Source organism: Ictalurus furcatus, chromosome 27 (genome assembly GCF_023375685.1).
Source record: "Ictalurus furcatus strain D&B chromosome 27, Billie_1.0, whole genome shotgun sequence".
NCBI lineage: Eukaryota > Metazoa > Chordata > Actinopteri > Siluriformes > Ictaluridae > Ictalurus > Ictalurus furcatus.
Window position 1 is genome coordinate 9017420 of NC_071281.1, and position 17862 is coordinate 9035281.

At 37.0% G+C, this 17862-nt stretch overlaps 3 protein-coding genes across 7 annotated transcripts in view; 2 read left to right on the top strand and 1 right to left on the bottom strand.

Moving 5' to 3' along the window:
- Positions 1-1934, top strand: part of vps33b (VPS33B late endosome and lysosome associated) — a 20021-nt gene extending 18087 nt beyond the window's left edge. For all 3 annotated transcript variants that reach the window (XM_053616697.1, XM_053616696.1, XM_053616695.1), the window contains exons 21-24: positions 31-132; positions 259-334; positions 1137-1259; positions 1345-1934. In XM_053616697.1, coding sequence (XP_053472672.1) covers positions 31-132; positions 259-334; positions 1137-1259; positions 1345-1424 — 381 coding nt within the window. In that variant the 3' untranslated portion in view covers positions 1425-1934. The remainder of the gene's footprint in view (positions 1-30; positions 133-258; positions 335-1136; positions 1260-1344) is intronic.
- Positions 1935-2420: 486 nt separating this feature from the next.
- On the top strand, positions 2421-12794 carry prc1b (protein regulator of cytokinesis 1b). 2 transcript variants are annotated; one of them, XM_053616698.1, is made up of 14 exons: positions 2421-2538; positions 2900-3032; positions 3581-3703; positions 4950-5183; positions 5282-5452; positions 5537-5686; positions 5818-5965; positions 6053-6189; positions 6308-6403; positions 6496-6642; positions 7563-7673; positions 7843-7956; positions 8070-8246; positions 12128-12794. In XM_053616698.1, exons 1-14 carry the CDS (start codon positions 2528-2530, stop codon positions 12197-12199), a joined length of 1824 nt encoding a protein of 607 aa, XP_053472673.1. In that variant the 5' UTR covers positions 2421-2527; the 3' UTR covers positions 12200-12794. The 2 variants fall into 2 exon arrangements, with proteins under 2 accessions (XP_053472673.1, XP_053472674.1); XM_053616699.1 differs by lacking the exon at positions 7843-7956.
- Positions 12795-13069: 275 nt separating this feature from the next.
- On the bottom strand, positions 13070-17200 carry LOC128602725 (uncharacterized). 2 transcript variants are annotated; one of them, XM_053616702.1, is made up of 4 exons: positions 17163-17200; positions 16501-16783; positions 15782-16254; positions 13070-13954 (listed from the first exon to the last, which is right to left on the bottom strand). In XM_053616702.1, exons 2-4 carry the CDS (start codon positions 16779-16781, stop codon positions 13950-13952), a joined length of 759 nt encoding a protein of 252 aa, XP_053472677.1. In that variant the 5' UTR covers positions 16782-16783; positions 17163-17200; the 3' UTR covers positions 13070-13949. The 2 variants fall into 2 exon arrangements, with proteins under 2 accessions (XP_053472677.1, XP_053472676.1); XM_053616701.1 differs by lacking the exon at positions 13070-13954 and having other exon boundaries at positions 15420-16254.
- Between the last annotated feature and the right edge of the window lie 662 nt (positions 17201-17862).

Below are 17862 nucleotides of genomic sequence, written 5' to 3' on the forward strand. Positions count from 1 at the left end.
AGTAACGCTGTTCTGTGATTGTCCACACAGATACCTAAGACAGGGGAGGAGTACGACCTCAGAGTCCCACGGGACATGGCTTACATCTTCAGTGGCGCGTACGTCCCTTTGAGCTGCAAACTGATTGAACAGGTTGGTGTTCCCAAAACCAGTTCAACTCTAAACTATGAAAGAATAGATGTATTGCTTTCTTCTAAATAAATAGAGATATTTTCATTGTATATATTGAATACACATATTTATCTGTTGTTGCTGCAGGTATTAGAAAGAGATGGCTGGACAGGGCTCGAGGAAGTCACCCGCCTGTTAAATGGACATGAGTTTGCAGTCACAGGTCCTGAAAATCTTCAGTCTTTAAACAAGTCATGGTGGTAGAAGAGACTTTACTTAAAACGATACATTTTTAGAAAAAGCAATGATCTTGCATGGTAGGAAAAAAAAGTTTTTGAATATTTAATATTTTACATTTAACGTGCTGGTTTAACAAATGAACATACAGGTGAGTGCACATGATGAGTACAGATGAGGCGTGTACCATTTCCAAGACAAGTTGTGTGTGGGTGGGTGTGGGTATGTATTCATTTAAATAAACATTTGACTTGCTAACATAGGAGGGGAATAAATTGTTCGCTCAATTACAAGTTCTCAACATTTTACTTTTAAATATACTGTTTTGATTACTGTTGTTAAATCACATTTAAAAATGATATCCTCACTACAATGTTTTAAATTCATAGTCAACTATGGTTTGTGTTTGGATCAAAATGGAAAGACTAATGCTACAGCCTAGTAGTTTGTTAGCAACACTATATGGAGAACATATGTGAACTCCTGACAAGCACACCCTTGGGGGTTAATATGGAGTTGCCCCCTTCCCCTTTACTGTTATAACAGCCTTCACTCTTCCGAGAAGGCTTTCCAGTAGAATCAGCCAGATGTAAAATCTAATTGAAATGAATATATTTTTCATGTAGTTTTCTGTTTTAGAGGTTTACATCTTCAGCAAAATTACCCCACTACCAGAGACTCAATATTCAACATTGTTTTGAATGTAATTCTTTGAAACGAAACCTTATCTTGTTTCCTTACTGTTTTTGTAAAGTGTTTTCATTACACTTTTTTAATTTTATTTCTAGGAGGTACCAGTGGGACTGAAGCACGAATCAAAACAGACCCTCAAAGGATTATTCTCGTGATGTTCCTGGGAGGATGTACATACTCTGAAATGTCTGCCTTGCGCTTTATAGGTAGAGAGAAAGGTGAGGATGTTTCGGACCAAATGATTTTATGACTGAATGTGCAGCTCTTATGCATTTAACATTAAAATATTTTTTTCCCTCATAGGCTATAGGTTTATCGTGGTGACAACAGCGATCACAAACAGCTCCAGACTGCTGGAGGCTATGTTGGAATATCAGGCTTGAATTCTCCGAGATTACTGTCCACACAGTGACCTGTCTGAAGGACAGAGCCTAGCTGAGCCGAGCATTCCAGATGACATTTTACCCTCGATTACAAATGGACATGATCATCAATGAAGACAAAAGCACTACATGACGTCATTTCAGTGAATGTGTGTTCATGTTTCGTTTTGTAACACGGTATGATTGTGAAGTTGCAGGAACCCAATGGCACTTGGGAGTTTTTCATGCTGTGTCCAGTTGATGCCACGAGTTCCACTGTGGGAAATAAATATGTATTTGTTTTTATGTGTTTGCATCATGTATCTGAAATGTTCATTCATTAATTCAGGTTCATTCACCTCTTTTTCCTGGTCAGGGGCACTTCCAGGTGGAGCTTATCCTGTGAACACTTGGGTGTGAGGCAAGAACACACCCTGGATGTACCATTCTCACACACACACACACATATGTACCCAATTCCAAAAAAGTTGGGACGCTGTGTAAAATGTAAATAAATGTAAATATAAACAGAATGCAATGATTTGCAAATCTCATAAATCCAGTTGTTAGGGACAATTTAGCATCGCCAATCAACCCAGTGTAAATATATTTTATGTGGTGGAAGGAAACCCATACGGAAACCCACAGAGAGAACATGCACACAGGAACTGGACATTAACTCGAGCTCAGGACTGAATCATAACATTCAGAAAACGAATATAAAACTGTTAAACGCGATATAAAAATCTGATCCCGAGGCGCTATTTTTTTTTTTACCATGTGCAATTTTGCATGATTTGAATTCGTTTGCATAATTGATCTGCACCTACATTTTGCAAGTATGAGTTCGTCTGCGTTAATCTCACTCCACACTTTAAACCGAGGACATCTGGGTGCGCGCGAGACGACTGACCGTTTCTGACGTAATGAAAAAACCAGTCCAGTTTTGGGACCTGCCCTCGCGCATGCGCAGTTCGCACCTCTGCTGGCCAATGAAATCCGAAGCGCTATTTTGATGCGTATTTTGAATCGACAGAAACGGCTGCGCGAGACTCAAGCTCGGATCCAACACGTCTTTCTCCCACTACGCAAACTATTAAAACCGGTACTGTTTGCACCCTACGATGAGGAAGAGGTCAGTAATGGTCATATATTTGAGTTTATTCAATATTAAATTGTGTTTTGTTAACTACAATGTGCTAACGCTTAGCTTATGACGGGTTCCTTGACTTTGCTAACTACCTAGCTAATCAACCATATTAATGTGTAATAACTCCTAGTAACCAGGCAACATGCGCCATGTCAAATGAATGACAAAGCTTCAAAGTGGCCATACTAGTGGCTATCTCTAGATACACGTACACTTTACACATTTAATTTACACTAATAATGAGCGTGTCTTTGTATTGACCAGGCTGAGGTCTCTCTCAGACTCCAACCACCTGTCATTACCCTTGGCCTTGGTAACATGTCCATGTTTTTCATTATGAATGTAGTGAGGTGCTTGCTGCAGAGGCAGTGTCATGCCTCAATAAAGCCCTGTGCCACCTGAAGGACATTTGGGAGGAGATTGGCATCCCAGAGGAACAGAGACTGGAGAGAACAAATGTGGTCAAAACTCACATCAAAGTGAGTATGAAGCGGAGATGGTCACTAAATCAAATATAAAGGGTCTGGAAATTGTAAATCTGGCATTATGTTGTGTAAAAAAAAAGGTACTGTTGATTAGTTTATTGTGTTGCCAATAAAGTGCTGTAAAATTGACCGTAAAGAACTGCAAAACATATTTACAATAAAGAACTGTAATATCTTGCGTAGTATAAAATAACACATAACCCAGTACATTTGGTCGATGCAGGTCAAAAGGTTGTGTGATCAAATGACAGCTTGGCAGTAAGACGCTTAACCTTAAACTCAGTTGTGTCCTGCATCAGCTAAATGAGCAAGTGTACAGGGTTATGTGTTATTTTATACAACAATAAGATAATACAGTACTTTACTGTAGATTTAATAAACCCAAGTTGCCAGTGAATTATGGAAAACTTTAGAGCAACTTTTTTTTTACAGTACGTCTCTGGAATACCAATTAGAACTCAATTTGAATGATTTGAATGTGAGTTCAAATCTCTTGACATGAACGTGTCGGCCAAAAGTATAAATGTAAATGTAAATATTAGGGTCTTCTGGACATGATGATTGCAGAAGAGGAGAGTCTGAGGAAGCGTTTGATGATCAGTATGGACACCTGTCGTAAAGAGCTAAATAAAGTGTGCTTGGAGCTGCAGCTTCCTCCGTGTCAGGTAAGTGAATAAACCCTAAATGCATGTAGACCCTGACCAGTTAAGCTTGTTTGTCAACAGTGAGGCCCATTAAGGCCTTTGAGCATCAAAACCAATAGAAAGGCGTACACTCGGTGATCAATACTTTTGCTTTCTCACATGTAAATTGAAGAACATCTTATCTTGCAAGTAGCAAGTGTTTACATGCAGCCTAGTAATTCACTGATGATAATACTTAGACAAGTGTATAGCTCATTCGGTACAGAGTGAACTGATCTAAATGAAATGTATATCCGATTGACCAAGGTAGTTAATCTTTTTAAGATTCTATTAAAGTCGAAAATTAATATCCATATGAACATGTGTGATTTGGATTGACCTCAGTAAGGTTGGCTCAGGAATTGAAATTAAACCTGTATGTCTTGTGCAGTGGCTTTAAATGCTGGTCACACTAGAAGACGAGCAGTGGCGTTCTACTGATGCATAATGTGTGCATCCATGTCGGGTAAATGCTGAGCAACTTCTCGCTGAGAATAGTGACACTTGGATAGGGATTTGTTGTGACAGAAATAATTTAAAACACAAGCAACGTGATTAAAAATCCGAACGCACTGACCAGACTCGCATGCTTCTCGCTTATATGATAATATTGACACTAAACCTCATTCCCTCCATGTGCATAGCTGATCATATACATGCATATACAAGGAGCTTGTTTTCAGAGTGTCCAGTTTAGGATACATGTACACAGTTCATTCGGAATCAGCAGTCGGAATAAATTTAGATTGGCGAAAGTCTTTGCATGTAAACATAGCAAGTGCCTTTAACATGGACGGGAAGAGAATCGCATCCGTGAGCAATAATGGTGATTGGTAAAGCTTTTTGAGAGGCAATAGTAACTTTAATAACTTCTTAAATTTCCCAGGACTCATTGACAGGTCTAGATTTTTCCACATTTTACTGTTGTGAGAAAAAAAAAAAAAAAACAGTGCAGTTTTTCAATTTCCTCAATAAATTCTTAAAATATAATACATTCAAAATGACATCCTTTACATTCTAACAGTAAAGATCAGAGTGAGACAGGCGTAAGAGGATGTCTTACCAAAGCTGTTCTTATGTAGTTTTATACAGCTTTCTTAACACCCAACCCCAAAACAAAACACCCACCCCCAACCCCTGTACACAAAATCTGCTTGTCCCAGGTTCCCAGGCTACTGATTTATTGTGAAAATCCATATGTTAAAGTAGTCTGTTTTGCTGTTTTTAGGAGGAGAGGGCAAACACAATGCTTCAACAAGAGAAAGATATACGAACCTGTCTTGAAGTTATGTTGAAACAGAAAGGTCAGAGAATGCAGACGCTTAAAACCCTCATCGAGCAGGATCAAGACCTCTGTGACATTCTCTGCTCGGAGCCGTTCTCTATCTCTGCAAGCGCAGTTCCTTCCCTGGAGCAACTTGAACGCTTCCGACAACACATTGCACAACTGGTGGCCGAAAAGGTGGAGGATTTCATTCATCTATCCTGGGTTTGATCATCGTAACACCTTAGATGTGTATATTTATATTTTACTTATATCTTCACCTGTCTTTTCTTCAGGAACAAAGACACATCAAGTTTGTTGCGCTGAAGAAAAAGATAATACTTTGTATGGATGATCTGGATCAGCTGCCTGAGACTAGTTTTGAAAAGGATCTTGTGTGCGAGGACGAAGAGGCTTTTTGTCTCTCCAAAGACAACATTGACTCCCTTAAGGTCCTCCTTCACCAGGTAAGAGTAATGTAGTCTTCCCAAATGATCATCTACATCTGAAATGCTCCACAATACAAAAGCTCTAACATTCGAATGTTTCAGCTTGAGAGCAGGAAAGCTGAGAACGAGCGTATTTGTGGGTCATATCGAGAAAAGATCCAGGAGCTATGGGACAGGTTGCACATCTCACAGGAGGAACGTGATGCTATTGCTGAGCACATGACCATGTCCAAGAAGAGGAACATGGAAGCTGTATGTAGACACTGACAACAGCTTGGAAAATGTGGTTCATACTCACTATTATTTTATGAAATTCTCATCCGTCAGGCTACAGGCTCACTGCGTTCGTGTAATGCTGATGTGCACCATCTGTTTGTTTCCAGTTGCAAGCTGAAGTTCAACGTCTTGAGGAACTGAAGCTTAGAAACATTCAGGATCTTACAAAGGCTATTCGAGAGGAAATTACGGTGGTCTGGGATAAATGCTTCTACAGCACCGATCAGCGCCAGGCTTTTCTGCCCTTCTATGATGGTAAACAGAAATTCCCATTTATACCCGGCAAATGCTTAAGGTTTGCACCAAGTTCAAAATAAGAGTTGAGTAATTTCTTCTTTTCAGATAATTTTAGTGAAGAACTTCTGAACTTCCATGAATCTGAGATTCAGCGCCTAAAACAGCATTATGAAGATCACAAAGAACTTTTTGAAGGTGTTCACAAATGGGAGGAGAGTTGGAGGCTTTTCTTGGAGCTTGAAGTAAGTTGGATTCTATTATTATTGTTATTATTATTCATAGTAGTAATAGCAGTTTTGGCTGATAATTGTTATTATTAATCATTTAATTTTTTTATCATTTTAATCATTAAATTTTAAGAAAAAAGCCACAGATCCATCCAGATTTACCAACAGAGGAGGAAACCTTTTAAAGGAGGAGAAACAACGATCAGACCTACACAAAGGTCTCCCTAAGGTAACTAATGCTGTGTACCTGAAAGCATTTATTTTTCTGTTTGGTTCGGATGATTAAAATAAGGCTCCTGCAACTCAATATCTCTCATTTAGCTTGAAAAGAAGCTGAAAGCCCAGATCGAGCAGTGGGAGCAGGAACAAGGCAGAGAATTTCTGGTCCAGGGTCAGAAGTTCATGCAGTTTGTTTCTGAGCAGTGGGAACTCTATTGTCTGGAGAAGGAGCGGGAAAAGCAGGAACGGGTGTGCCTTTCTTTATTTACTGTGTATATCTGTCAGAAAATTAATGGAAAAAAGTGAAAAGCAACGAAATAAATACCATTTAAAAGGCATTTTATTTAATTCTTTTAACAAATGTAAATTTATTATTGTACTGTAGTTCATATCAGAGTTGAGATATGCACATGTACTATGGAGTCAGTACTGATTATCATTAAATAGTGTGTAATGTATACTTAAAACAAATGAAAATGCAAAAACAATAGGATGTGCTGGGTTTTATAAGAAAACATATAATTAAGGTCAAAGCCATATTGTTGATATTTTTATAAACATTATATTGTTATAGCATTTTTTTAAACTGTGATTTATTTTGGGCTTAAAGGCTAGCGCTTGTGTTTAAAGTCAATGCTCTAGACGTAAATCAAAAATCCCATCTCGGACACCTTTATTTAAGGGTAAAAGTAAAGGTAAACTGTTGTGAAATACACTGGGCAGTATAGTACAGTACCGCTCTATGTACGTATGTATGTAAGTACCTGTACTGAATTTGGTTACCCTACTTGCCTGGGTACGATGCGTGCCGAACCAGGACGTACTGATGGAGTGAGAAAAAGTGCACATACTGTAATTTATGGGTCGAGGGCAGATGCCAGAGAATCATCCTGATAATGTATCTGATTAGAAAGGCTTTTCTACTGGACAGTATAATACACCAGTGTTCAGGAGTAGAATGCTGTCTGGTGGGTTTGGGAGTTAGTATGAAAATTTATTCATAAACGTTAATGTATGTTTTGGATTTGTTTACACATATTAACCACAAGTAATGTTTTGCGATTTCCTGGATTGTAAGTTACAAAGCAAATCACTTTGTCACCTCCCGAGAACAATTGTTATGTTGCTCTTCAGGTTCTTAAAATTCATGTGTCACCTTTCTGTGCTAGCAATTGAAAAAGAGCAAACAGACAGAGGAGGACATGCTGTATGGCACAGCTGTACGGTCACCAAGTAAACGAAGATTTTTGGGCAGTATGACGCCTTGCAAGGCACGAAAGGTAAAAAAAGTATTCAAAGAACTTCCACTTGGCTTGAAGTCTTTATCATGGATGTATGTATATTCTTAGAAATTGAACGCTTTAGCTAATTCCATCACTGAAAAACTTGATTAACTTTCTTTTCATGTGAGTGCATGTATTATACTAACTCGCCTTGCATTTCCTTCAGCTAAACGCTACTTCCAGCACTTCCACTGGCGCCTCTAACAGCACTATGCGCTCTGTATTTTGTGGAACTGTCTGCCACTCGCCTGTGTCCCGCCCTCCAATACCAGCCAACAAGGTTAGTGCAGGGCCGCAGTAAAAAAACTAATTTAGCTTTTGTCTTGTGCGACAGTAAAGTATTGTCCTTTATACAGATAAGTGACATGATTTTATCTTTACTCTCTTAAACAGGGTAATTCCTTGAAGACCCCGGTTCGAGGGAAACCTCCTCATCAAGGCCTGGCAGAACGTAATAAGGAGAATGTCTGTCATCTTGCGTACGGTACAGGTGGTGTGTTGAAGACTCCAGCTAGCCCACAGCGTAACTTCAGCATCAACTCTGTTGCCAGCACCTATTCTGAGTTTGCGGTAATTTTATTTTTATTTCCTATTCAAACATGAGCAACACACAGTCTACACAAAGGGCAGAAGGGGTTCAAAAATAGCAATGAAAGATTAAGCTAGATAGATACAGTGGATATAAGACATTTACACACTCCTGTTAAAATGGTAAGTTTTTGTGATGTAAAAAAAAAAAGAAACCAAGATAAATCATGATAGAACCTTTTCTACCTTTATTGTGAATTTTTAACCTATTAATTAAAGTGAAATCATTTTCATAAGAATCTTTGTATGGGGAAAAATGTAAATAAAAAATGTACAATAACCTGGTTGCATAAGTGTGCACACCCTTAAACTAATACTAAATTGAAGCACCTTTAGATTTTATTACAGCACTCAATCTTTTTGGGTAAGAGTCTATCAGTTTGGCACATCTTGACTTAGCAATATTTTGCCATTCTTCCTTGCAAAAGTATTCTAACTCCGTCAGACTGGCTGGACATCTCCTGTCCACGGCCCTCTTCAGGTCACTCCACAGATTTTTTTATTGGATTTAGGTCTGGACTCTGGCTGGGCGATTACAAAACCTTCAACGTGTTTTGGTGAAGCCTTTCCTTTGTTGATCTGGAGGTTTGCTTTGGGTCCTTGTCATGCTGAAAGGCGAAATTCATCTTCATCTTAAGTGTTTTAGCAGAAGCCTTAAGGTTTTGTGCCAGAATTTACTGGTATTTGGAGCTTTTCATTATTTCCTCCATCCTGATTAAAGTCCCAGTTCCAGCTGAAGAAAAACAGCTCCTTTTGGTGATGTGCTGTTATTCTTTTGGTATTATGGCAAAAAATATTTTTGGCTTATCAGACCATAACATATTATTCCACATAGTTTTGGGGAGATTGGATGTACTTTTGATTTTTGTTTTTTTTGTTAAAAAAGGCTTCCGTCTTGCCACCCTTTTCCATAGCTCAGAGATATGAAGAATTTGGGAAATTGGATGTACTTTTTATTTATTTTGTTTTTACAAGGCTTCCGTCTTGCCACCCTACCCCATAGCCCAGAGATATGAAGAATTTGGGAGATTGTTGTCACATGTAGGGAGCAGCACTTGCCAGAAATTGCTGCAGTTCTTTTACTTTTATTGTTGGCCTCTTGGCAGCTTCTCCTGATCTTCTCATCAATTTTAGAGCGATATCCTGTTCTTAGTAGTGTCACGATCGTGCCATATTTTCTCCACTTGTGGAATATTGTCTTTACAGTGTTCCATGGTATATCCAGTGCCTTGGAATTTTTTTTAACCCTCTCCTGATTAATATGTTCAACAATGAAATCCAGTACTGGTTTTTGTAAGCTGTTTGGCTTTTCCAGTTGGATGTTACCAAGATGTCAGGAAAATCCTATAGGAACAGCTGTACTTTATTTGGGGGTAATCTGTCATTTTAATTGATGGCAGCTGTATACTAGTTAGTATTTAACATTAGTTTGAATGTGATTGGTTGATTCTGAACACTGCCACATTATAAAAGGGTGTGCACACTAATGCAACCTGGATATTGGACCTGTTTTTGTTTTTCTTTTTTTTCCCCAAAAAAAAATTTCTGGATGTTTGTCACTTGATATTCATATGTTGCAATTTCGCAATAAAGGTAAAAAAAAGTTCTGATATGATTTGGTTTAGTTTAATTTTTTTACATCACAAAAACCTGCTATTTTAACAGGGGTGTGTAGACTTTTTATATCCACTGAACATATTGGTTTGTGGATTTCAATCTCACTTTAAACTTAAATGCTGAATATTTCTTGGTGTGGCCTACTTAATAATGTACTGTATTTTCTGGACAATAATTTGCTGAAGACTCTAAGAGGCACCCTGCAACTTTCTGTCTGCTTAGAGAAAACCAAAAAGCCAAACCAAAAGCACAACATGCAAATATGAAAAGCAACAGCAAAATCAGAAACGCATCAGCATTACCTGTAAGCGGAAAGGGTATGTCCTTTCTGAACATTACAACACACACATGTGATTACGGACACCCACGGTTGGCTCGTATCAGTCTGATTGACAGGGCAGAGAGAGTATGCCCTTGGTCACGGACGGCCGTGGCATTATCAGGATTCCAACATCAGCAATCTCCTAGCAGCAGGGCGAACACTTCTCTTGTGCCACTTCGGAGACCTATTCGTGTTTATTTTTATCAAGGGCATTCATATGTTATTTGAGATGTTGAGAAATGCTGTCAACTTTGCATGGCATTAATATGAGTAAGTGAACACTGAATACCCACCTAAAGGTAGCCAGGTTATACAGAAGAAAGAATTACTCCTCACTACAATAACATTAGTAACTTCACATTAAAGCTGATGAGTGCATTTTGTCCCCTAGTCATACGCCGTGTCCAATCAACAGCAAGTATGTGATGTAACCTTTCTATTTTAAGTTCATTTTGATGTGTTTGTAATTTTGCTGTTGTTTTTGGTTTTGTTTTTGCGTTTTATGATTATGATTTTTTTTTGTTTGTTAATGTGTATAGCGTACATTGATGTTGCAATAATGTAACAGGCATTTTGATTTTACATGACGTTCACACTGTGTCTGGATCGGGACCTCAGTAATCACTTAATAATTAATTTGTTAATGTTGCTGTAGTTTAGTGCTATATTGTTTCCAAAGCCAAAGACAATATTTTTCTCAGTCCTTCGGTCAGGCCTAGTAAATATAAAGAAGCCATTGCATCACTTAAGCAGCATCTCTTTGCTGCTACCATACTGTTAACATCTGTTAATGCAGCTGTGGGATTTTCAATCTCAGGATGTCTAAGCTAATGATTGGAAGTGTAACCCACAAACATATCATTACCACCACCTATTAAAACACTAACAAATGGCCATGTTACAGTTAGTCTAATGCAAAAAATTTGCTGTATTCACAATACCTGAACATGCACTTATAGTCTACAAAATATGGTCCATTATTTTAAAAGATGTCTCATTCAAGCACTATAATTATGCTAAATATTTTGGCGTTTTCATTGCATTAAATGTGTAGTAGATATTTCAGCTCCATAAGTAATGTGCATGGTGAAGAAAATTCCTGTCAGAGGAGAAACTGACAAAGGTGACTTTGATGAGAATTACTATGTAATTACCAAGCAAAAATGTCCGTCAGCATGAATCATGAAATATCAATTTTATGAGTAATTTTATTGGCTTAAGATCTATTTGTTGGATTTGATGTCTGGTTAATTCTGAAATTTGTTTTGAAAGGAAATAGTCAACGTTGAGTCCATTCAATCAAGGTTTGTTTAAATATGAGCATTTATTATAAGTGCATGCTTCCTTTAACACACTTGCTACAGCTCAGTGACTTTCAGTGATTTTCCCATAAGCTGAACTCTATGAATTTGTTATCAGATTGTTATATTTTATTTTTGACAAATTGTTGAGTAAAATCTAAAGAAAATAAATTCTAAAACGAATTACCTACCATGTTAATTTGAGGAGTTTAATAATGAAAGAATTCAGTTATGAACATTATTCTGTAGTGCATTGAAGCGTGTTATTTTATTATCATTGACGTTTGTCTGTTAGCCCACTTTTTGAACCCTTGTCTGCTCATTCAGCTGAACTGTCACACACGCCCTCTTTCATTCAGTGTAACCTCTAACCCAGTTTTTTGAGCTGCGTAGACTGTGTGTGTCTCTTGAACCTTCTTTTCACTTTGCCATATCTTTGACCGGATTTTAACTTTTAACTCTGTCACCATCAAATATCCCCTGTAATCTGTCAAGACATTAGGTCAGAGTACCATCGCATACAGCAAAATTAGATTGAAGAAAATGGAGTGTATTTATATATATATATTTTTGCTGTCACACTAGTAGTCACATAAGCAGACCTGTTGATCTTCTTTCTACAGAGAGACCTCTCCAAGGCTTCAAAGTCAAAGCACACGCCAGAAGTCTTGAACTCAACCATCACGCACCTATGATCTCTCACACACACGAAGGAGACGAAAAACTGTCGGATCTGGAGAGGGAAACACTGCATGACCTGTTCACTACACAAAAGCTTTAATGTTCACCTTTTCAATGTCTGTATTTCTTTTTATATGTAAATGAGGGGACTGTATATTTAATATTTCTTAAAGAATCTATGTCTACTGTTAATATGATTAATACTAGATTTAATGAAGAAAAAAAGAAAAGTCATTATATGTTACGTAATCAGCTCAGCTTGTAACATATTTAAATGTAAGTAGAATGGTGATTGGGTGTATGATTTATTCTAGGCTGTTACCAGCAGTATTAGCAACTGTACTTTCAAGTCTACGCCTATCATGAATGTTTTGCACAATATATTATTACAAGGGTTTTGTTTTTTTTTCCTCAGTTTGTACTTTTATTCTATGGTTCACTACATAATATTTTTTTTGAACACAACAATTACTATAGCGATGTACACAATAAACAAATAGTCTACATTGAACATATCATTGTCTTTGATCCATTTTATTTCTCAATTGGATGAAGAAAGAAATCGAGATTGACATACTATGTTCAAATTGAATTATTACGCAAGCAAATATGAACATGGATTTTGGAAAAACATATATGGATATGTTTAACATGTGACTGATTGGTGTTTCTTGTTGTCCAGGTGTGCCCTGTTAGATTGATTGATTGAACAATTTCAAGTACAGTGCTGTGAAAAAGTATTTGCCCCATCCTAATTTCTTCTGTTTTTGTGTATATCTTCTACTAAACTGTTTCTGAAATTAAAACTAAATCTAAGATAAAACAAAGGCAACCTGAGAAAAAACAAAATGTAGTTTTTAAATGATAGTTATTTATTGAAGCAAAAAAGTTATCCAGTACCAACTGGGCCTGTGTGAAAATTAAATTCCCCAAATATATGAAACTGCATTCATAATGGGGTTCAGCTGGACTAAACACAAACAGGCCTGATTATTGTAAACCCTGTTCAATCAAGTCAACACTTAAATAGAAATTTTTCAACAGCATGAAGGTTAAAAGGTCTTACCCAAGTAACACATTGTGCCAAAATTGAAAGAAATTCCAGAAATGATGAGGAAGGTGATTGAAATACATCAGTCTGGGAAGGGTTACAAAGCTATTTCAAAGGCTCTGGGACTCCAAAGGACCACAGTGAGAGCCGTTATCTCCAAATGGAAAAACTCGGCACAGTAGTGAACCTTCCCAGAAGTGGCTGACCTTCCAAAATTCCTCCAAGAGCACAGCAAGTACTCATCCAGCAAGTCACAAATGAGCCAAGGACAACATCAGAGGACCTACAGGCCTCTCTTGCATACATAAAGATGACTGTTGTTGACTCCACGATCAGAAAGACACTGGGCAAAAATGGCATCCATGGAAGAGTGGCGAGGTGAAAGCCACTGCTAACCCAGAAAAACATTACGGCTTATATGAATTTTGCTAAAACACACCTTGATGATCCTTAAACCTTTTGGGAGAATGTTCTGTGGACTGATGAGTTGAAAGTGGAACTGTTTGGAAGACGGGGTCCCGTTACATCTGACGTAAACCAAACACAGAATTCCACAAAAAGAACATCATACCTACAGTGAAGCATGGTGGTGGAAGTGTGATGGTGTGGGGATGCTTTGCTGCTTCAGGGTCTGGGCAACTTGCAATAATTGAGGGAAACATGAATTCTGCTCTCTACCAGAAAATCTTAAAGGAGAATCTTCACTTCGGTCTTCAGTCTGTAAGCAGAAATTTAAGCGCAAATGGATTATTCAGCAAGACAATGATCCAAAGCATAGGAGTAAGTCCACCTCTGAATGTCAAAAAAAAAAAAAAAGCTAAATTAAAGTCTTGGAGTGGCCAAGTCAAAATCTTGACTTGAACCAATTGAGATGCCGTGGCTGGACCTTAAATGGGCAGTTAATGTTTGAAAACCCTCCAGTGTGGCTGAACTAAAGCAGTTCTGCAAAGAACAAAATTGCACCACAGTGCTGTGAAAGACTGATCTCCATTTATCAGAAGAGTTTGGTTGCAGTTATTGTTGCTAAATGTGGCACACTGGTGATAGGTCTTGAATAACTTTTTTTGCTTCCAAAAATAAATAAATAAATAAAAACTGTATTGTGTGTTTACTCAGATTGCCTTTGTTTTATGTTGTATTTTGTTTGAAGATCTAAAACTATTTAGTATGAGATATACACAAAGACAGTAGATATCAGGCAAATACTTTTCCACAGCACTGTATTTTGAGATTGAGTTGCTCTGTAGCCATTTTAATGATAGTCTGATGATTAACTGCTAGGGATGGGTGTAACCAAAATCATGAAATTGTGGGTCATGTATGACCTTACCAGCACAAAATATGATTTAAAAAAATTTTGATTTGAAACTAGACTGAGACTTCCCCCTTTTATATCTGTATTTTAGCATCCCTGCTGTAATATTTTTTTTCCAGCCACACTAATTAAAGATGTCTGATATCCTCTATAGTCTTCCATGTAGACACAAAATTGTTTGACATTTACATTGCCTAGAAAAGTAAGTGAGTGGAAGGAAAAGAGACTATTATAATATATAATAACATATATTATTACATAGTATACACACATGCACACACCACACACAAACTTTGGAGCATTGTGTCATTGAGGCACTCTCTCAGGCCATTTAATCAGAATATAACTTGTGTATATATATGGGTCATTCTACAGAAACGTGCACTTTTGGAATGGCAGAATGTCTAAAAAGTATTTCTTTTTTTAACATTTATACTTGGACCACGTTATTACTTAAATCATTGGATGTATGAATACACTTAAATGACAGCTTAATGATTTTTTTCTTTTTTTGTGCATTTATTTAAAGATGGCATGCACCGTCTGTTTGTCACTGGTGTTACCTTACTCATTTGGCAATAATAAAGGCCTTTATGAAATATTATTTTTCAATCTCTTCACTACATGTAGTCAGAGGTAGAGAATAACATTGATAATGCAACAAATCAGAAGATTATTATTTTATTTTGATTTGTTATGGTTTGTTAAAAGTGTGGTTGAATGATGTTTTTTCAGTTGCACAACTATGAATTTCCTATAAAAAATAAGAATATTAAAAAATAACTGTTATAAACAAGTAATGATGCAATCCTTGGAATCTGAACTCTTGAGTGTAGCAACATGTAATGAATATAAGATTATCATCATGTCAAACATGACACATTTTATTTAATGATACAGAAAAAACACACAGTAACACCAGTGACACAATGAAACATCAGTGACATACAAGACCAAAAATCCTTATTCCTCAATTCTAATTAAGAAAATGGTTTCATTTGGCATGCAGTCAAACTCATTGACAATATGTCAAAACACTTGAACGTTCATAAACAACAGTTTAAGCACATTTGAACTGAATTAAAAGTAACAACTAAAAAGGCCCAACAAAGACCATTATCTAAACTGCAGTTGTCTGCTACTATTTTATGTCATGCTATGTTACTAGGTTATAACTTAGAGGGGTAAACGGTCCCCATTTTACAATTTATGTTGCCTTATTTCACTTGCCTTGCTGTCTCAGAATGATCTCCCAGAACCTCTGATCAATTTCAGCTGAATGCCTATTCAGTGCTAGGGGCTCTGGAATCAGGCACATGATCTGGTCATCATGATACCAGTTAATATCATCTCTGGGACTCGGCCAGAAGAACTTATTCACTCCATTTCGGTGCATGCACTTGACTTCCACATTATTTTCCTCCACCTTCAATATTATGCCAGGGTAGGGTTCATCATCATAGCGAACAACACACCATTGCCCACTGTGATGGTGTTCGAGGACATTGGGTCTAAACTCTTGAAGAATGTTTTGTGTTTTAACTTCTGGACTGTCCAGATTTGCATGCTGAAGTCGTATGTTACGTTTCTTCGCCTTTTCATATCCGCGTTTCCAAAGGATGACCTCATCTTTCAGTTTCTCTATTTCTCTTTGATTCCTTTGTGCATCTCTCCTACGTGCTCGCCTCCCTTGTTGTGGTTGTCTGTAAAACAAAAGTATTTTCTTGAAAAAAGTTTCTCTCTCTCTCTCTCATATATATATATATAAATATATATATATATATATATATATATATATATATATATATATATATATATATAATAATTATAAAGATGCACATTTACTATTCACATTCACAAAGCGTGTGAATGAATAGTAAATGTGCATTTTTATAACTATTTTATGACTCTTGATTTCTGGATCTGTAACAGTTCAGTTCAGTTAGTACCTTGAAACGTTGGGTGATGGGTTGCTGTCTGGTGATGATGGAGGGGTCACCGCTCCTGCTCTAAGTCCTGCCCTGTGCCGTTGCTGACGGACTCTCCATGCCTTTCGTTGTGCTCTCTTCTCTCTTTCACTTAGCTCACTCACTCTTTTCCTCTTTTTCATTTCAACATCTCTGGTATAGCCCTGCTTCCTGCTCTGCAAATATCCTTTTCTGCGTTCGGGATCAGCATCCCTACGCTGCCTGTAATGCCGCTGCTTCTCAGCTGCACTCAATTTAGCCATAACTGTGCAAAGGAGCATTAACAATGAGAAAGAACTTATAATCCTGAAAACTGAGTGATATTCTATGCAAAAGAACTCAAGGAACAGCTTTGAAAAAAAGTTTATTTATACATGTCACTGTAGTTACTCATCGTCACTGGTGTTACCTATTTTTCATGAAAAATGCATTTTACAAAATGGCTGCTACAGGGCCTCAATCCCCATGTTGTAAATCATGGCATACACACTAAAATATGTAATTTAATCCATTTGTGTTAAAATTTTTTTACATTTCCCTAAGAATAAAGTAGGTCATACCAGTGACCTCAACTAAAAGCTTCGTATGAATTCGTTATATAAATGACAACATTTCTAATAACTAAAAAGAGACGGTGGACTTACCATCTGCCTTTCCTCATAGATCCTCAGGGAAGGGGCCACAGGGAGTCAAATTATGACATCAGTATGATTTTTTATTTCAAAATAAGATACTTTTATTGTAGGGTACCACCAGTGACATGACTCCAGGGGACAACTACTTTTATAATATATGTCATAATTTTTTTTTGACATTTAGTTTTTTAAGTCATTTATATCACATATTTGATAGTTATGCATACATTATTGTTGTTTAAATGGTAAAAAACAAAAAAACAAAAAAAACAACATGTTTCTGACTTCAACATACAGCACTCAACCTCTGTACATGACAGTGGGGACAAGCACTTTTATGGTGCTTGGAATTCTATATAATTGATTAAAAAACATATAGCCACATTGATGGCTCAGTAATGTGTAATTGTTCAAATAACATATTGTTTTATTTTAAAATATAAATACATTGTAACTTTATATGTGTATAAAGTGTTTTTTCAAGTGTAATCATTCTGTGAAGTCCAGGGTTAGAAAAATGCACATTTCCGTAGAATGACCTATATTTGTTTACATTTGTACATTTTCGTCTTTTGCTACTGTATTTAAAAATACGTCTTCCTAAACTTTTATTTTGAAATAAGTGGTTCGACGCGACCGGAAGTCAATCACGTTGCTGGGACTTCTTAGGTTTTTCTACCCGTATTTCGAACAGGTAGCCGACCGTTTT